Below are 22299 nucleotides of genomic sequence, written 5' to 3'. Positions count from 1 at the left end.
CCCTCTTCCTGCTTCAAGGGCAAAACAGATGTACTGTTTGCAAATCCAAGTAGAACAGTAGAACAGTACATCTATAGATCTCGTTTCGTCCCTGAGGTAGAGGAAAGGGTAGAATAAACCTCACCAAATTATAAAAAATATATATCAAATTAGTAATAATATTGTTGAATAAAGTATGTGTATAACACTAAAATTGCGGTAGAAATTTTGTTTCATTTATGAAACTATATTTGTTGATAACGTTTAACGAAGGGCGAGCAATAGTTAAAACTTGTTGAAGGTTACTCAGAGCTATGACCTTGACAACATATGTCATGCTCAAGGTTATCGAAGCTGCTTCTCCTAAAGTGAATAATTACCTATTTGTTTTAAATTTATGCTATAAGTAAAAGTAACAAATAACGTAAATTTATAATTGATTGAAATTCTTACTACATGTTATTAATTTATATATGACAATATTAATAAGAAATCTTAATAAGATGTGAATAGTTGCAATTAAAAATCACATAAATATATGCCATTATTTTATTACAATAGTTCTATAATCCTTTTAATCTTACACATTTATTTTCTCTTTCTCATTAGTTTTTAATTAAACTAAAAATTTTATTATTTTTTTCTTATCATTCACGAACAATAATTTTAATACAAGGTAAGCCTTAAATCAATTGTCAAAATATTATTGCACCAAACGCATTTTTGACAACTGACTTAAAGCCCACCATGAATAATGTTATAATACTTTACACACAATAATCACGAACATATTTAAATTGTATAATTCTTTTGTAATAAATGTTTAGAGTGACGTCTACTTGCTTCAATGAGAATGGACATAAGTTCTTGTAATTATCTTGTTGTGAAGACGTCTCAGTATTACGGCATGTGTATTCGTTTTATCATTCCATTATTAGTATTACTATTATTATTAGTAATTCACTTTTGAATTATTTGATATGATTCCGCGCAATTATAAATTAAAAATTTGATAATTGTTAATTAAATGCATAAATAAATTATTACAAAATTAATAAATTAATAAAGTTCAAAAATTTACAATAAAAAAAAATTGCGAGTGAGTAATCCACTCTTGAATTCCGGTGTACAACCCGCTAAAAGTCCGTTGAATTCCTTGAAATCTGATGAAGTCCGGTGAAGTCTGGCGTAATCCGATAAAGTCCAGTAGATTTTGATGAATTCCTTATGTTATACCATGAAATTTTGGTTTTTATAATAAATTTTCTGTTAAAATCAATTAATCAGTTATTAAAGAGGGATTTTTAAAGATTTTTTTTTTAGAAATATTTCTTAGCAATTGCAATGAATTCCATTAAATTCCGATAAAAATCCGATGAAGTCCATTAAAGTCCGTAGTCCAGTGTACATTTATTTTCTGAGTGGATTACTCCTTCAAAAAACTGCCAAGAGTTATAAAAAAAAAGATAAGGAAAAGCAAAGATTTCTGAAAACCTTTATTAGTGTACAAGATACGTCGGTTTCTCAAATATGTTTCTGTGTAAATATTGTCTAATTAAAAAAACCAAAGTTAATTACGCAAATAATTAAAATACACTACTCAAAAGAAAATAGGGAACACTTTCCAGACACCAAAAATTAGGCTATTTTCAAATGACTGTAACTCGGTGAAAAATCATCGTAGATAAAAAATAAAAAAAGCATTTTGAAGCTTGAAGATCCAACTTTAACGCTCTATCAGCAGATTTTCAAAATTCTTTTAACTTCCTTGTCTTATGCAGTAAAAAAGCACACCCTGTTTTGTTCCTTAAAATTTCGTATCTTTGACACTTTGCAGCTCGACCAACAAATTTTTTTCGAACAATTCAAGTAAAGCTTCATAAACTACAACATTTTGCCTACAAAATGCTTTTTTTAAAATTTCTCTACGATTTTTTTTGACCGAGTTACGCTACTTTGAAGCTAAACCTGCATTTTTTACAAATGATATCCGTACTCTGTGAAAAATCATCTTAGACAAAAAATCAAAAAACCATTTTAAAGCTCGAAGTTCCAGCTTTAACATGCTGTTAATGGTTTTCAAAAATTTTCTCAATTTCTTAGTACTATGCCCCAAAAAAGATACAGTTTTTTCCTTAAAATAACGTATTTTTAACAGCCTGTAGCTCAATAAAAAAATTTTTCTCGACAAATCCAATGCAAGTGCCATAAAGTATGACATTTTCTCTACAAAATGCTTTTTTTAAAGTTTTCTCTACGATTTTTTTTGACCGAGTTACAAGACTTTGAAGATATACATTTTTTACAGTACATTTTTCCGAAAAATGACGTCTACCGCCGACATTAGCATTACCCAATGTGCACCACGTGGAGGTTGTCGGTCGGATTTTTGCACATCGTGTGTGTGTGTGTGAGTGTGTGAGTGTGTGTGTGTGTGTGTGTGTGTGTGTGTATGTATCACAGCAGAGATAAGGACCCCGCAGTTCGTCACTTCTGCAGTATTTAATGACTCCAAACCCTCTCTGCTGTGTGTGTATGCGCTCGCGCGCATGAGAGTTCAATAGTGTGTATTTCCTCCTCTCTGATCAATTACTGCTTGCAAGCGTTCTCGCATATTTATACATCTTGCAATACGATCTTGCGGAATGTTGTGCCAAATTTCCGTTAAAATTTCTCCCAATTCTTCTAAATTTCGCGGCTGTTCCTCGCGACGCCTTAATCGTCGTTCCATTTCATCCCAAATGTGCTCGATTGGATTTAAGTCCGGGCTATTGGCGGGATGATTTAACAGTCTAATTGCGTGTCGTTGAAAAAAACGTCGCGTTATATTCGCCGTATGAGGTCGAGCGTTGTCCTGCATAAAAATAAAGTTCCGACAGGTTCGATTTAATAGCAAAACGTGTGGTCGTAGAATATCGTTGATATAACGAACACCCGTCATTGCCGGAGGTGACAGGATCACTAGATCACTTCGTCTTGTAAGTGATATACACCCCCACACCATCACGGAACCGCCGTTGTAGGATCGTATTGGCATAACGCAACGTCGATCATAGCGTTCATTTCGTCGACGCCAAGTACGTATACGAGCATCATTGCCATAAAGGCAAAAACGTGATTCGTCGGAGAAATATACATTTCTCCAATCCCTAGCGGTCCAATTTATGTGATCGCGCGCAAATTGATAACATACTTGGCGATGTACGAGTGTGAGTCTTGGTACTTGTGCACGAACACGAGAACGAAGACCGGCTTCTCTCAAACGGTTGCGAATTGTTTGTTCGCACACATGGCGCAAATGAATGTCATTACGAATGTTTCTTGCGGTAATTATTCGTCTTTCTAATGCATAACGAACAATGGCTCGATCTTGTCTATTTGTCGTTAATCGAGAACGACCACTACCTTCACGTCTCGTGTAATTTCCCGTGTCTTGATATCGTAACCAAGCTCTACTCACTACGGACACAGATGCACCAATATCTTGCGCCACATAACGCATACTAAAACCTTGTTGCAAAAGCGCAATTATGCGTGCAACTTCTACGGCCGATAAATGTCTACGCGGCATTTTGAAAATTCCGTGTCGCTTATCACACTGCGAGAATCGCCGGCGTACTAAACAAAATTTTATTGTATTGAGCATGCAATGTTTACATATGGTCATCTTTGTCTAAAAAGAGATTTTTTTTAGACTAAGACGACTATATGTTTACAGTTCATAGGATTGGAGAAATGTATATTTCTCCGACGAATCATGTTTTTGCCTTTATGGCAATGATGCTCGTATACGTACTTGGCATCGACGAAATGAACGCTATGATCGACGTTGCGTTATGCCAATACGATCCTACAACGGCGGTTCCGTGATGGTGTGGGGGTGTATATCACTTACAAGATGAAGTGATCTAGTGATCCTGTCACCTCCGGCAATGACGGGTGTTCGTTATATCAACGATATTCTACGACCACACGTTTTGCTATTAAATCGAACCTGTCGGAACTTTATTTTTATGCAGGACAACGCTCGACCTCATACGGCGAATATAACGCGACGTTTTTTTCAACGACACGCAATTAGACTGTTAAATCATCCCGCCAATAGCCCGGACTTAAATCCAATCGAGCACATTTGGGATGAAATGGAACGACGATTAAGGCGTCGCGAGGAACAGCCGCGAAATTTAGAAGAATTGGGAGAAATTTTAACGGAAATTTGGCACAACATTCCGCAAGATCGTATTGCAAGATGTATAAATATGCGAGAACGCTTGCAAGCAGTAATTGATCAGAGAGGAGGAAATACACATTATTGAACTCTCATGCGCGCGAGCGCATACACACACAGCAGAGAGGGTTTGGAGTCATTAAATACTGCAGAAGTGACGAACTGCGGGGTCCTTATCTCTGCTGTGATACATACACACACACACACACACACACACACACACACACACACACACACACACACACACACACACACACACACACTCACACACACACACACGATGTGCAAAAATCCGACCGACAACCTCCACGTGGTGCACATTGGGTAATGCTAATGTCGGCGGTAGACGTCATTTTTCGGAAAAATGTACTGTAAAAAATGTATATCTTCAAAGTCTTGTAACTCGGTCAAAAAAAATCGTAGAGAAAACTTTAAAAAAAGCATTTTGTAGAGAAAATGTCATACTTTATGGCACTTGCATTGGATTTGTCGAGAAAAATTTTTTTATTGAGCTACAGGCTGTTAAAAATACGTTATTTTAAGGAAAAAACAGTGTATCTTTTTTGGGGCATAGTACTAAGAAATTGAGAAAATTTTTGAAAACCATTAACAGCATGTTAAAGCTGGAACTTCGAGCTTTAAAATGGTTTTTTGATTTTTTGTCTAAGATGATTTTTCACGGAGTACGGATATCATTTGTAAAAAATGCAGGTTTAGCTTCAAAGTAGCGTAACTCGGTCAAAAAAAATCGTAGAGAAATTTTAAAAAAAGCATTTTGTAGGCAAAATGTTGTAGTTTATGAAGCTTTACTTGAATTGTTCGAAAAAAATTTGTTGGTCGAGCTGCAAAGTGTCAAAAATACGAAATTTTAAGGAACAAAACAGGGTGTGCTTTTTTACTGCATAAGACAAGGAAGTTAAAAGAATTTTGAAAATCTGCTGATAGAGCGTTAAAGTTGGATCTTCAAGCTTCAAAATGCTTTTTTTATTTTTTATCTACGATGATTTTTCACCGAGTTACAGTCATTTGAAAATAGCCTAATTTTTGGTGTCTGGAAAGTGTTCCCTATTTTCTTTTGAGTTGTGTAGTTCTCCAGTGCTTCTAAAAAATCTGTCTTGTATGTTTTAATATTCGAAAGAGATGCAACTAATTTTTTTCTAAAATGTCATTTTTCCAATTACCACGGTAATTACTTTTTATAAATATGAGATAGCTACCACTATAAAAAAACCGCTTTCTATTTCTAATTTACTTTATTGAACAATCAGGACAATAGAAAATATGTATACAAAAAGTTTTGTTAGAATAGATCAATGATAAATCGTACACACAATGTTATCTTTCGAGTTTGTATATGTACACATTTAAATGTCTCACGACATTCATCACGTTTATAAGTCAGTCCACCTCTGTCTATCTTTAATGTAAGACCACGTGGTTCCTATTTCGTATATTTCGTCACAAATATAAGTTCACAGTTAAATAACGCGTAAAATTATTCAATCTATTCCTGTAGTCTGACAAGGTTAAATTACGATTACAAGAAGAGCAGGTTAATGTTATTTTAAACATTTATTATATTACAAAATAATTATGCAATTTAAACATATTGTTCGAGGTTATTGTGTGTAAAGTATTATAACATTATATTAAAATTATTGTTTGTAAATGATAAAAAATAATCAATAACATTTTTAATTTAATTAAAAACTAAACAGAAAGCAAAAATAAATGTGTGAGATTAAAAAAATTATAGAACTATTACAATAAAATAATGGCACGTATTTATAAGACTTTTAATTGCAAATTTTATTAACGTTTCCTATTAATATCGTCGTATACAAATTAATAACATGTAGTGAAAATTCCGATAAATTGTGAATTTATTTTATTCGTTACGTTTATTTATAGCATAAATTTCGTTCACAAGTTTCTGTTTAATCGTAATCTACAATTGGCTAGTTTAAAACTCTTATATCTCAAAAATTATTGCTCGGGACAAAAAATGGCAAGTATTTTTATAACTTATTTTTTCAAGAACTTCTTGCTGTAATATTTTGATTTGCAAATTTTGGGACACCCTGCATATACAGGGTGTTTGATAAATACTACTTATGCTCTCGTGGGTTGATAGAGCAGGTGAAACTGAGAAAAAAAAGTCCTTTACCATTTTTCAAAATTCGTAATACTTACCGAGATAAAAATTAAAGTTACCAAATAAGCACGTACTTTCCCTACCCACTGCACGCGAGGACCGCCTGTCGGTCGCCAAACCATAGGCAGCCGTGGCAGGAGACGCGGTAAGACAGATAAGACAGCCATTGCTGCTTCTCCTTTCTCACCACGTCGCCTACCGCGGCTGCCTATGGTTTGGTGACCAACAGGCGGTTTCCGCGTGTGGTGAGTAGAGAAAGTACGTTCTCATTTGCCAACTTTATTAATTTTTGTCTCTATTGCAAATTTTGAAAAATGGTAAAAGACTTTTCTCTTCAATTTTACCTGCTCTATCAACCCACAAGAGCAGAAGTAGTATTTATCAAATATTCTGTATATTAATATATACACGATATCCCTACGGTGACCATCCGTCCTTTATTTCAAGTAACTGTTCTTTAGATTTATTTATTTCTTGAAAACTCAATTCTGTCCTTTTTTTAAAATTGTATTCTTTATATTATAATTTTGTCCTTTACTTACAAAATTACAGTCTTAATTTGAACACAGTTTGTCTCAAAAAAGAAAAAGTGAAGTTAATTCTGATACATTAAATTGCTATTGGCACTTCTGCAAATTTATTCGATTAATTTAACTAGAGGTTGTTAAAAGAAAAAAATATTTCAAAAATAATAGAATTTTGTTTATATTTTCCTGACTTAAACGTTCTTACTAAGAGAATGTTATCAATAACAAATAATATTTGGAGTAGAAAAAAAAACCAACTTGAAGTTGACACTTAAAAGTAGTACTATTTGTACAAAATGCAATTATGTAATTGTTTAAAATTTCATGATTTTTTAAACAATTATCATTATTCTTTAATCCTTTCAAGACGGTTATATTTAGAGACCCTGCCCGAAATAAAATTTCGGTCCAATTACGGTTACGGTTAAAGATTTATATCCAATTTTCAGTTTAGGTTTCGGTCTTGTTACTAATAACGGTTACGGTCACCGTTTTGATTTCGGTCTTTTTCAGTTACGGTTACAAATGTACAATTACCTATTGTAAAATTAAATAACGTATAAAAATGATAATGTATAAAAATAATGCAAGTATAAATATCATATTACAAAAAATTCCTGTTTATTGTAAATAATTGTTTAATATAAAAATGTTTAAAAATCATTTGAGGTTCCGGGTCTTTCAAAATCTCTTTTTTTTGTTTTACTTCAACATTGTCAGTAACTTGCAGCATTAATGATCGTTTTTTTACTGGTCTTAATGGTTTTTTCTATAAAATAACATAATAATCTTAATCAAATTATCATAATAAAAGCAAAGAAATAAATAAGTAATCCTCCATAGACACCCTGTAATATCGCTATTTATTGAGAACTTCGAAGTAAATGGAGGGAATCCGACAACGCACGGTGCAATAGCCCACCAATCAATCATCTTGACTTATCTAATCCAACCAACGGAAAAACTTTAGGCATCGGCCACTGAGAGTGGTGGTGTGCTATCGATTCCGTGTGCTATTAAGATTCGCCCGTAAAAATATCTACGGTCTTAAAAGTTCAGTTGTCAAATTTTTTCGGTGCTCTAAAAAAGTCGGAAAAATTGAAATATAATTGTAGGTTTAAAAATTTAGTTTTAACATTACAAAGATCTTATTTTTTATATTCATTTTATATTCACAAATTGAAAGAAAAATTAATCTTTAAAATCAACTGCATATCTATAGAGCATTAAAAATATTTAAAAAAAAATGAAATATAGATACCGTGTATCTTTTTCTTTTATTCTTATCTCGTAGAGAGAGAAGTCTACATAGCACGCGCTTTACTCCTTTTTTACCTGATCCTCAGTATGATCTTTAATAGCATTTTAAAAAAATTGACCAAAAAAACCGGAAAAATATTTTCGGTCAGATTACGGTTACGGTCAATTTACCTCCACAATATTTCGGTTTCAGTCCGACTAAAATAACGGTTATAATCCGCTTATCAGTTTCGGTTTCGGTCTATTCAGAGTTCCTGGTTATATTAAATAAATGGTACACATGTGTACCTGGTATCGAAAGAGTTAAAACCAATACATTTTTCTCAGAAATACATTTAAAAAGCCATCATTTTTGTTAAAAGATATATATGTATAAATACTATTGTTAAAAATATATAAAATATGAATGTGTATATATAAAGATAATTTTTATTATATAATTATATATTTAGTTAAAATTTAAATTGGATCCGTTTTCATTTTTTTGTTATTGCAAGCCTATTCCAAATTTAAAGAATTTATTTCAACGCAGTCAAACCAGTTTAAAATTATCAGAAAATTGCAAAGTGCCTTATTTTGAACACAAAAAATAAATATTGTACTCGACGAAACGAGCAAAACTCTCGCAAAGAGAGGCGCGAACGGCACTCTTTTATAAAAAAGAACACTGACTTTAATCAGATCACTATGTACAATTAATTTGTAGCAAAATTATTTAAAAATATCGTAAGACAGCTCCGCGTCCCGAAACAGAACAAAAGCCGGCCGCGCTTCTTTTTTAAAATCGATGGATCTTCCTTCGGCCAGCTTCTTAAGCTCAGCCGAAAAGCGGGCATAACAATATATAAATTATGATTTAACTCAGTTGCCTAATTCGCTGATTCGGGAGTAACATCATCTAATGTGTATGTTCGATTGTAATTCCTGCATACAAATCGCGCGATATAGAGGATATCCCGTTTTATATTGTTATCCTCTCTTGCCATCCCTTTCCTTGTGTTTCGAAGATAATGTCAAATCTTCAGAATCGATAAATTATAAAAAAGTCCTTTAGAGATTTGTTCATTTTTGGTTCATTTTAGAAAGTGGTAAAAAAAACAAAAGAAATAAATTTTTTCACTTATTTATTCACTCATTTACGTGTCTATTTACTGAACTCATATATCATTCATGATAACTTTATGATCAATAATTCCTTCTTGTGTATACGTAACTTCATGTGTTCACATTATGTTTGATGGAAATAAATTGTGAAACAAAACTCATAAGAAATTAATTGCTAAAATTCAATCTCTTGATATAATTTTGAGATAATAAAAAATTCAACTTCTTTCAAAAAAGCATGGTAAAAAGCCAACAATATATTTGAATATTTTCATCAAAAAAGCAATAACATAAATAAATAAGTAAAAAAATAAAAACTTTTATCAATTAAGATTTCTTCAAACCAAATGAAAACGAATAAATCACTTGTTTCGAGATGGACAATGAAACCACGACGTACAGTCGTGGTCCTTGCGCGCTCTACTTAGATCGCGGGATGGCGCCACCTCCCCGAGATTCTTATCGCGAAATCATTAAGTTATTCAAATTAGCCGTAGCGCTGAAGATATCCGGGAGGGGAGCGCTCGCGATTCCCGTTTTGCTACGCGGGTTCGGCGATGCGAGTCGTTCGTTTCCGGCTTCTTCTTCCTTCTTCTTCCTCGAGTCGTCGGAGCCGAAACACACATTCAGTCCATGTGTCAGTGTACCGAGATTCGATACCACTCTAAGATCGCAATCGTACCTTTGGGCTCACGCGAGTGACATAAAAGTAATCGCGTCTAACGACCGCGCGTTGTCGTGAGTGAGGAGGAAGCCGGAGCAAACTCGCGAGCTCCGAACCGGCTCGCGTTCGCCGTCGGTGACGAGAGTCACACGGTGATATCGTGTTCGCGCAGCAGCGCGGCAGCGAGCGCGCTCGAACCGCGGTTGCTCCGAAGATTCTCCGTTTGGTGAGAATCGAACAATCGTAAACTTGTAAAACACGCTCTTCGCACTCGCCCGCGCGGTGGGGACTTGTGCATGAGATTTCCGACAGCGAGATCTCTCGGCGCGCAACATTGCGATCTCCGTTTGGCGAGATTCCAATGGTCACGCCATTACCGCGTGGCGCGGAACTTTATGGCATTCGAAGGGTCGATCACGTTGGTGATCAAGCAGTATATCAGTGACAATAATCGATAAATATATTGAACTGTTGACTCCCATGAATTACCAAAATAGTTATTTCACCGATCTCAATCTCCCCGTCATCGTCACGATCCTTATCGTCTCGTGCGAGACGAGTACCGGCGCCTAGCCTTCTTGTATCTTTCCTCCTTTACCCTTCTATTTCAAAATCAAGTGCGGCGACTTACTATCGCGCTCGCACATCACTAAAAGAGTTTTTTCTTAATAATCCCATACACTCTTAAAGTTTTAACATTTAAATTTAAAATATCCTAAACCTAATATATTTTTATGATTAAATTCATAAAAATATTGTACTATTATACTTAAATAAATTCCAATATTAATATTTTTACATACTTTGTTGATTATTGGTATACATTTTTCCGATTCTATTTCGATATTAATTTTTCTTTCAATGGCTGCAATCTCAAGCAAAATAAATTCTATAGTCAACCTTTTCCCATCTATTGTAGTAATTACTGGTTTTACTAATTCGGGGTTTTCTACAACATACGTAATATACAATTGTATTAACATATGCAGAATAATTTCACAAAAAATATTTACCAAAAATTCTAAACGTCTCTTCTTCTTGCAAAATGGGTAGATTTCTTCTTCCAGTCTTTTCCATGACTTTGATATTAACAATGGATTTTTCAGGCAACGATGCTCCAAACACTAATTCTGAAATTCTCTCAAGAGGAAAATCTAAAAAAGAAAAAGACTATAAAATTATAAAAATTGTAATAATATATTTTATAGCTAGCTTTATAATTCTACTTACAAATATTACACGTCTTAAGTTGATAAGCATTTTTTTGGTAGATATTTGCTTGTATACATGCTTCTTTCATTTTTAAATTTTTGTTTGTGTTTGTGAGCCTATTAAGTACATATTAGTTAGATACACTTTAAATGCTAATTTTAAAAATATTTAATAATTTGAATCGGTCATTTGATAAATAACATAATTTTTTTTTAAATTGAGATATTAGGGGATTTAGAATCAAGGAAACTGGATACACAATTTTGTCAAAACCACCATAAGTTGAGTATACACTTAACAAACTAACACCAAACGAATAGCAAATTCGAATGTTCGTTATCATTTAGTAGATATCATTTAGTAGATATATACGCTAAAACGAATGCGAATAAAATGTTCGATTCGCCTTCGGCTCGTTTCGCTCATATGGCGGTAGTTCAAAGAGAATTTATGCGCGATATAGATGCTTATAGATGTGTTCGTTATTCTTTTGCTAAGTGTGTATCCAGCTGTAGTAAAACATTCTTAGATACCAGATTTACAAAATTATCATTCACGAAAAACACTAAATCAGTAACTGTGTTATTTTTACATTATACCCTGTAAAAACACACTTAATAATCAATTTATCGGAATCAGAATCGGTAAAATCGTGAAAAATGGAATTAAAGCGTGAAAATTTTCAAGTGATTTTCGACGACATTAAAGACGGGCTGACTCGACAAGATTCGATATAAGATAAGAAAGTATTAGAAATATAAATAGAAAATAACTAAAATGTGTAACTTAAAGAAGTATAGTAAGGATGAAAAATGTAAATGTAAAATGTGGAAGAATGTTGTAAGGAAAAAATGAGAATAATGTAATTATATAGACAAAATTACGATAAAAGACAGATAAAGTATACAATAGGTATACAACAACGATATAAAAAGGAAAGTTTAAGTACATAAAGGCAGAAGTAAAATAGGTAGCGTGAAAGAAGTGAATGTATGGATGGATGAATGCAACAATAATTTTGTAAACCAAGTCCCCTTTTTGGTGATCTTTTTGTATATGTTGAAGGAACATAAATACATACTATTTTAAAATATTACATAATGCTACAGTTGATTTATATTTCTGAAGTGATAGGTTATAGATTTAGTAAAACAAAAAATTATGTGTACAAGAAATTTCTCGAACGCTCCAAAAATCTCGTTTTTGGTTAAAAAACTGTAGGTTTTAAGTGGGTAAATGTACTTGAAAAATCATAACTTTACTACTTATTATCCAATTTTAATAGTTTTTATACCGTTGGAAAAAGAAAAGGAAAACTTTTCCAATGATATGTTTGTTATTTCTCTATAATGGAAAATGACTTGTAAATTACGTTCGCAATAATGTAAAATTTTGTTTTTTATTCCCGATATTTCCAACTTTAACAATAGAATATTTTATATTTTAATAGAATATTTTAATAGAACATTTTATTCTGTAATATTTATTTTTCTGTCTATTTCAAGCGCATTGTATTCCGCGTTTAATACATCTTGAGTCATTAAAATCGGTTAAAATTTGAGTGACAAATCTTTTACCTTATTCCTTCTACTAATAGCTGAAAGAAGTTCGCCTATTTTGGACTATCCGCGTCCAGTCATCAATCATATATAATTTTGTAGATAATAATAGTAGCATTAAAGAAAAAACAAATTTTGATCTTTATTCTTCTGTCAAAAGTAATTTTAACCTCCTAATGACGTCATTTTATTCGTTCAATGATTCATTATTAGAGCTACTCAATACAATAAATATAACGTTCTGTTACAAAATAAACATGATATCGTTTTTTATTAACATGTCTGGACTGTATTCGAGCTTTAAGAAATATTGGGTATATGCAGAGCGTCTTATTTTAACATTTGCATTAAAATGTTAAAATAAAACACTCTATCTTCTCATATCTTCCTAAATCTTGTAAAATATAACAGACGTGAGAAAATGTTTCAAACAAAAGTTGAAAGGTTCAAAAGAAAATATAAGAAAATACCATTGGTTTGACTTTGGATAGCGCCACCAATGTCAAGATCACATTGATATTTTAAAATGCAATACCCTATTTTTGATTCCAGAATCTAATAGCTAATGTCAAGAGCTTTCCAAAAACATTATAAAAAGTTATTTTTCATTAAGAATTTTCCGAGTTATAAGGCTTGAAAGTTATATTATACTGTAGCTTTCAAACTTTATAACTCGGAAAGTATTTAATAAAAAGTAACTCACTTACAATGATTTGGAAAGCTCTTGACATCAGTTATTAGATTCTAGAATTACAAATAAGGTGTCCCCTCCCCCCAAAAACAAAAACACCAATACGACTTTAGCCCAAGTTTGACGGCGCCATCCAAGGTTAAATCAATGATACATTCTTATATCTCCCTTTCAACCCTACAACTTTTGATTAAAACATTTTCTTATATCTTTTATACTTTACGATATACTTCGATGAGAAAGTTAAAATGGGACACTGTATGTATCTAATATTTCATAAAGCTCAAATACAGTCCAAACAAGTTAATAAAACACAATACCATTCTATATTGTCTATATTGTAGCAGAATGTAATATTTATCGTATTAGACAGCTCTAATGATGAGCCGTCAAACGAATAAAATGACATCATTAGGAGGTCAAAACTATTTTCGATGGAAGTTTGAGAATCTAAATCTATATTTTTCTTAATACTATCATTATTATGTATGAAATTATATGTGATTGATGATTGAACGCGGATAGCCCAAAACTATCTATAAAAATGGGCAAACTTTTTTTTTACCATAGATTAATCCTAACTCTTCTCACATGAGTATAACGTTCCCTATGTAATATTTTACAATACTGTAACTTTTTTATAATCTAACTTGAAGACTAGGATTAAGGTTCAAGAAAAACTAATTATCTAAAGGTACAATAAGCCTGCAAGCACATTTTTTTCATTATTTTCAATGTGAAAATGCACAGAAAGTTTAAAAGGGGTTCCTGGTATCCTAGAGTTCCTGGTACTGTGTAGGTAAGTTCTATATTTTTGCTGTTCAAGATACCCCTATATCTTTTATTAAATATGCGTTTACTGGGTTCCAAATACAACATAAAAATAAATATGTAAGTATAGAATATAAAAAATTATTTTAACGTAATGAATATGCATTACGTGCACTGTATTATTAAAATATAAAGGCCTAATGAGAGCACACGCGCAGTAAATAGTGCACTACAATTTTCTTTTAGTCAAAAATCACACGTTTAATTGGGATAATACACAAATTTTGGACATTGAAAAAAACTTTTATAAAAGACTCATATCAGAAGTAATAAAAGAACAAAAAAAAATAGCATAAATTTAAGCAAAGACACTGAGTTATTCGATGGTGCTTATTTTGATATTTTAAAAGAATTTTCTGTTGGCTCCGTATCATAATATTTAGGTTTCGTTATTACCACCATTTCTAACAAAATATCGTCGATCCTAGCGTTCAAACGCATCTCAGTCGTTAACTGGATCTCATACGGTGACAAGATTTACATACATTAGACAATTATACAAAAATCTGACATGTTTTAATTGAGATATTTGTTCAACAAAATTTTATTGTTTATTTTTAAGTTTTTAATTTATATTTTATTAGATCTTTCGACATTGACAATTTTTTTAATTAACATAGGAAACCAAATGTTTTGACTTACTTCGCGCCTCACAATTGGTCAATGACACACAATGCCGGACAAACGTACTCTCGCTTCCAAATGAACAATCTGTGAAATTGCGGCATCCATATTTTATTCACAATCCACTTAGCATCTGATAAAAATGAAGAAACAAAGTTCTCAGCTCTTAATAGCGATATTATTTATTATTGTCAACGTAATGAGTTAAAATTATATTTCTCGGTTTTTATTAATTTAGATACGATTGAGAAAGGCTAAGTGCAGCTAAAACGTTTTGTTTGGTAATGTAAAACTTCGTCTATGTAAACAATATTTTAATATATATGTCATCTTTTATTGCTCGGTTATTTTGATCTTTTTGTGAAATTTAAAAGTATAATGTTTAATGCCAAACACAAGGTTTTCAAGTGAAATTCAAATATTCTTCAACAATTTTATAAACGTTTCGATCCCTATGATTTGGACCATCCTCACTGTGATATTTATTATTTTCATTGTATTATTCTTACACTTTTTGCATGCTAACATGCGCAAATATAAAAATTTCCGGAAAGTCTCCGAGGTCTGTGCTCATTAATTATATATACAATAATAATATTTATTCATTACAACCTTTTATCTGTTATTTTATTTTGTTCAAATAATGAAATTCTATTCAATAGTAAAAATATGATACGCCAATTTTTCAAAAATATCGATTATCAATACTTTAAATAATTAAACAATTCATATCAAACTTTTTTTTGTTAATCCAAAAAATCAACTAAAAACTCCTTAGTGGTTGTTTTGCTTTACGTTAAAATTAAAAAATTTTAGATTCTTTACTCAAAGTAAGGTGAAGTGGGATAAAGTGGGACGTGAGGCAAGTGATATTTCTATGTAGTAGTGAGTTTAGAGCAAAACAAAAAATTGTCATCTGTTATTTATCATGACAGCTCATGTTTTAATTAGCCATTGAAGTTTGTGTACAAAAATTTTGTTCTATACAAGACTAATCTTAAAAGTCATTTTCATAAAGTTTTTCTTGTGTTCTTAATACTCGTGATTTAAGCAAGTTTAAGTGTTCAACAAAGGAAAATTATGTACAGTTATCGTTTTTCTATTATTTTTCTAAATAAAAAAAAATGTTGTAGAAACTTAATCTAGTTTCGGTAATGAATGATTGCGTGCAAATTAACGTTGTGGGATAAAATGGGTTTTTCATGTTTTCTTAAAGAATTAGTGCAAATAAAGTGATTTTATTAATTATTTCAAATGTTATTACTTATATACAGAAAAGATTTAATATTAAATATTACTATAATGTGATAGTAACCGCAAACCATCAAAGAATTATACAATCTGTTTGACAAAAACGTACAGTTCCGCATTTTATTAATAAATGGAACACAGGTGTTAAGTTCGGTTTTTTCGATTCTCTGAACAATTCAAAAGAATGCTTTGCGATTGTATGAGTAGTATGACTTATTTTGTTTATAACAGAGCAAAATAATCACAATGAGTGCTGCGTATGCAAGTCGTTTTGAAGCAGTGTTTCTTTGTACACATCTAAAAGGTCCAAAAATGTCGTATGCAACTGCTGGCCGCTACATAAAAAAGTTAGAGGGATTCGTTAGGAAGTGGGTGAAATGATATAACAAAACAAAAAATATTAATAACCTGTCGGAACCTAGCACTCGGCGCTCAACGATAAAAAAGTATGCTAGAGCTATCAAAATGTTTGAGAAAAATTCTGAATGTTCGTTATGGCGAGCAAAGAATCTTTTATTAAACAAAGGTGTAGCAATGAGCCTTTATACTAATAAACAACAATTGCTTGATTCCGGATACGGCTAGCGGTCCACAAAATTAAAACCTTTTTTGAGTAAAAAACACATCAAAAAACGACTGAAGTTAAAATGCATCCCTACAATGAATTGACCTTCCCAGTCGCCTGATGCCAATCCCATCGAAAATGTGTAGATAATAATGAAGGTCAAACTCAAAGAAAAAAGGGTTTTTAATTTAAAGCAGCTCGTTCGTTATGTACAGAAAAGAGATTTCTTCTTGAAACAACGGCTGAAAATGTGGAAAGCATGCCTCGACGTTGCCAGGCCATACTCAATAACAAGAGAAATTAGACAATTTATTAAGTAAACATTTTAGTTTATTGATATTTAGTTTATATTAATAGATCCAAATCAAATTTGTAACAAATCTGTGTTTTTATAGAAGAAATAACTCGTACGCTCTTATCAAACAGACTGTAAATTTAAATGCTATAGCCATTATAAAGAAAAGAAAAGATTTTATTGCTCTATTTTCAATTATTTATTATTTAGAAGTGTTGATTAAACATAAAAGTCGATTTAAGTTGACTTTATGGTTGGTTTTATAGCTGTTTTGACAAAATTTCTTTGGTGTCCCACTTTATCCCACTATTTTTCAAAAACCCAAAATTTTTTTGTTTTTGAATAAATAGCTAAAATACAACTTAAAATCAAAACACTAAAAATCCACAATTATAGAAAGTTAGTTTTTTCGTGCTCTAGTGCAAACAAGCATTGATTGTTCAAAAATTCAATTTTTTGACACTTCTATAAGAGCAAACAAAAACCTGTCTCATTTTACCCCACATCACCCTACTCATTTTTTGCAAATTTTTGCAATACAATTTTTTCAAAATATTGTAATTATTAAATAAAATATTTTTTAATAAAGTTTTATTTATCGTTTTTATCAGACTCTGAGGTATTAATTTCATAAATTATAGGCAAAAAAATGTGTTTTCTGTTCAGAGATTGTGTCAGAGTTACAAGATTCCGCAAACCTATAGGTGGGAATAAAGATAACAAAATCTGCTAGAAGTCATCTTTCCGGACTTTCGTAGAGAGCACGGAGAGTTGTTTGCTTGTGAAGCATCGGGCTCATGTAGGGTTCGATAAAAGGATTAGGGGCTAGCGGCCGGCATCGTTAAGCCTGAAAAGATAAAATAGATAAATATTTTCGAACCCTTTAAGCCGATAGGTCCGGATCAGATCTTAAAGAAGAGCCGGAGCTGGTTATGGGGCCTCTGACAAGGACACTGAAAGCATGCTTGGCATTAGGCTATACGCCTAGTGCATGGAAACTAGCAAAAGTGGTGTTCATCCCAAAAGCAGGAAAAACAAGCTACTCATCCGCTAAGGATTTCAGACCGATAAATCTGACTTCGTTTTTTCTAAAGATCTTGGAGAAACTGGTTAATGCGTATATGAGGGACGTTGTTCTCCAACGACTTCCCTTGCATCACGCACATCATGCATACCGCATGGGCTACTCCACAAAAACTGCTCTTCATTCAACAGTGTCGTTTAATGAAGGGCAGTTGGAGAGGGGCAACTATGCGGTAGGCAACTTCTTGGATATAGAAAGCATTTAATAACACCCGACATAAGATGGCGTGCAAAAAAGCGCTGCGCTGGGGTGTGCTCGTTGAGTGGATCCAGGGTATGTTGGGACGGTAGGAACGCTGTAACTTCGCTAGGAACGGCAAAAGTTAGCGGATGGGTGGAGAGAGGTCGTCCGCAAGGCGGGGTGCTCTCTCCACTATTATGGTGCCTAGTAGTTGATGGGCTGCTTGAGAGGCTAAACAAGAGGGGCTTCGTCATGCGAGGGGCTACGTCCTGACAACGTGGCTTTGCTGATACAAGGACCCTTTCTTGAGCCGCTTCTAGAACTCATGCAGCGTGCACTGGGAACGGTAAAACGGTGGTGCAGAAAGACCGGTTTGTCAGTAAATCTGCTAAAAACAAGGCTCGTTGTCTTCACACACAAATACAGAGTGGGCACTTTAGAAAGTGCCACCTTGTATTTGCGTGTAAAAACAACAAGCCCTGTTGAGGGGACAAAATTAGTTCCAGCTAAGTCAATGAAATATCTAGGAATAATCCTAGATAAGAAACTGTCTTGAAGGAAACACCTCAACAATCGTTGTAAAAGCCTATGATCTTATTTCTGGACGTGTAAAAAAATTTTTGGCTAGACATAAGGGTTGAAGCCTAGGATGGTCCATTGAATCTACACAACAATACTTAGACCCAGGCTTACATACGCAACAGTTGTGTAGTGGCCTAGTGCAAAAGAAAACGGCCATGGCAGCGCTAGAGCATGTTAGGGCTCTGATCTTAAGAGAGGCTTTGGATGCCATGCAAACCACCCCAGTGGTAGCCATGAGCACTTTGTTCAGAATTGGACCGCTTCATTAGGTGGTGGTGAGAGCGGCGGCGGCTGCTGCACATCTGCTATCCTGCAATTTAAAGTGGAAAGAGGAAGCTGGACATACTAATGTTGTAGCTTAAGCCAACACCAGTGCACAGCAACAAAAAACAATTTCGTTGCTGTACATATTAATTTTAAGCAAATACTCGCGCTTCGAAATTGACCAAAACGCAAGAGCAATAAAAGGTGCAGATTGTCTTACAAAACTTCCTTTCAAAAGACGTGCAGAAAATGCGATAACGACGGAAGGCACAGATAGTCTTTCGCCGGATGTCGTATCGCCGCCGATTCAGCGTGCACGCGACCTACAATTCAGCATCAGCAATATTGGAAGATAAAAAGGAAAAACAACAAAGAATAATTTGAACAACCGTCAGAGTAACATCACAGCCGTGCGTAACATATACGTCGAGTCGTGACGCAATACACAAGAAGATAACGCGCATCGCGGCCCAATATAACGGGGCACCTAAGAATAGGTACTACATGTACAACAAGAACATTTAAGAATAAATCAACATTATATTGTGATTAAAAAAGTGTATCTTAATTGACAACCCGTCTGAGCTGCTGCTGTCCCGTGAGTTCTAACTGTTTGGGCAAAAACAAATCCCAAACAAATATATTTAGTGCTGTGCTCACCACATGGGCACAACACTAGACTCTTCAGTGGCATTCTGGCTGATCCCATCTTCGGGATAAGACAGGACAGGATACCAGCAATTCGGGCCTCGAACAGGTGCTCCAAGGTACATATCACGAGACTCAAAGATTGGGAAAGACCAGAAATACTGGATCCGACTCGAGACGGGGACGTCTGATTTACAGATGACTCCAAATCGGGCACAAGCTCTGGTGCGGGCATCGTCTGTCGTAGGGAGGAAGCCTGCCTCCTGATAAGTATGCCACACTATTTCAAACAGAAATCGTGGCAATTCTAAGATGTGTCCAATTGACTCTAAAAAGGAAGGAGGCAAGAAGGTGCATCAAAATACGCTCGGATAACTAAGCTGTTGCTAAGGCACTGGAGGCTCTGATTTGTACCTCATGGTTAGTCTAGGAGTGCAGAGCTGTACTGGAAGAGCTAACGAGGGATAAAGGAACATCCTGACCCAAGTCTCCGGTTACTCGGAGAGCAAAGGCAACAAAAATGCCAGGCGGATCCCGTTTAAACACGGGACCGATTGGACACCACCACTCACAGCGGCCGATGCATAGAGTTTTTCCGTTGATTGGGTTAGATAAGTCAAGATGCTTGGTTGGTATCCAAATAAGTGTCACCCGAGAATGCTGATCGGCTCGCCAAGGTTGCATCAAAGATGGAGATGCTCGGGCTAGAACCAAAGCTAGGGATTCCTTTCGACCTAGGCAGAAGCAGGATTCAGGCCTGGCTGCAGAACGAGCACCTCAAGTTTTAGGAAAATGAAATAAAGACCAAATGTCGATAGGCTTTGTTAGGGGAAACGCTCAGCGAGGACCTAGCCAGAAACATTAAGTCTTTAGAAAGGTTGCCAGGCTAGTGATGCAAATACTGATTTGGTCAAGTGGCCCTTAATTATCACATAAACAAGCTGGGTTGATTTGACACGACCGAGTACAGGGCATAAGAAAAGGAGGAGGAGACGAGTCTCCATATACTCTGTGATTGCCCGGCTTATGCTGGGCTAAAGCTGAAGTTGCTAGGCTCGGCTTTTCCCGAGCCAGAGCAAATAAGCGAACTACCGGTGAGAGACCTGAGTCTCTTCTAGAGAAAATCAGAGCTCTCATAAGTAGTGAAAGACTAGAACAAGACACAATGGACTGCAGTCTGTGTGCCATAGACGGATCTTTAACCGTGAGAAGCACCCCCTCAGTTCTATATTATTATTATTATAAGATAAAAAATGCATTCCGACTAAATTTCCGATCTAATATTTGCAAGTCCAATAAGAAGCTCATTGCTTTGCAATATGGCGTTATTTGTGAATGACGCCAAATTACCATTGCTATTTTGGCATTGCATTTTGATGGTCGCGATGAAGACGCTGATTCCTTGTTTCGACGTAGTGTTTGTTAGTAATTGAAGATAATCAAAGAATAAAAATGAGACACAAAAAGATCAGTGAAAATCACGAAAAGTAATTAACGTATAGCGACAACAAGAAAAAATATGTGGAACGTGTTACGTGCTCAAAGAAAAAAAAACAAACAGCTGCGTTCCCCAAAAATGCACTGCTAAAATAACGGTAATAATTTAGTGCCATTCACAACTAGCGTCGCAATACAAAGCAATGGATTTCCTATTGAACTTGCAAATGTTAAACCCAGCCAAAATGTATTTAAAAATAGATTTACAGTAAAAATTTCAGCTAAAAATAAAGAAAACAAGATACGTAATTTGTCAGCCAAATTTTAACTGATTCTAACCGTTAAACACATAAGTGGGTCTAAGAGATCACATATGAAGTTTCAAACGCTTGCTGTGTAAAAACGGAATGAGATAGAAGGTTCAGACCAGGATGTAAAAAAAGTTTAAAATCTCTTTCGATTGATATGGTTAATCAACTTTTTTGGTCAACTAGAATTCAGACGGCACGGCACCAAAATTTTGTTAGAGTCAATGGGACCTATATAGTAAGTGAAACTTTTTTGTGAGTAATCTTATATGAAAAAAACTGGGCAAAAGACGTTCAAACAAATCCGTATGCGTATGTTACTCTATCTAAAGTTATAATATTGGGTGTACAATTTAATTCGGTCCGTTTTTTTGCGTAAAAAGCGCATTTATTTAAACGATAAAATGAATTAATACCTTATTTAAAGCATTGTCCATCGCTAGCCACTACTTTTTCCCATCTTTCTGGCAATTTATAGATTCTGTCGCAAAAGAAGCGTTCATCTTTTGAAGCCAAGAATAAATTGAGCCAATTTTTGATACCCTGTTCTAAAGTAAAGCGTATTCCAGTCAAAGCGTTCTACATCGATCAAAACAAATGGTAGTCGGAAGAGACAAGATTTGGGCTATAAGGCGAGTAAGCCGGAACTTCCCATCTGCTATTTTCCAAATAGTTTTTAACCGGAACAGCAACATGAGGCCAAGTGTTGATGGTAAAAGATTATGGACTCGTGTCTGGTCGTATATTCTGGACGTTTTTCGACTATAGCTTGCTTTAAACGGATTAATTGTTGCCTATAGAAATCTCCCGTGATGATTTGACCAAGTTTTAGCAGCTCATAGTGGATCATA

General features: G+C 34.1%; 1 protein-coding gene across 4 annotated transcripts in view; it reads right to left on the bottom strand.

Annotated features, from left to right (window-relative positions):
- The window catches only part of LOC105195921, an 86026-nt gene that overhangs the window by 34994 nt on the left and 28733 nt on the right, over positions 1 to 22299 (bottom strand). For all 4 annotated transcript variants that reach the window (XM_039447416.1, XM_039447417.1, XM_039447419.1 and 1 more), the window contains 3 exons: positions 11148 to 11245; positions 10931 to 11071; positions 10721 to 10866 (listed from right to left, as the gene is read on the bottom strand). In XM_039447416.1, coding sequence (XP_039303350.1) covers positions 10721 to 10866; positions 10931 to 11071; positions 11148 to 11245 — 385 coding nt within the window. The remainder of the gene's footprint in view (positions 1 to 10720; positions 10867 to 10930; positions 11072 to 11147; positions 11246 to 22299) is intronic.

Source organism: Solenopsis invicta, chromosome 3 (assembly GCF_016802725.1).
Source record: "Solenopsis invicta isolate M01_SB chromosome 3, UNIL_Sinv_3.0, whole genome shotgun sequence".
Classification (NCBI taxonomy): Eukaryota; Metazoa; Arthropoda; class Insecta; order Hymenoptera; family Formicidae; genus Solenopsis; species Solenopsis invicta.
Note: the sequence above shows the minus strand (reverse complement) of the source record. Positions and strands in the feature narration are given on the sequence as shown.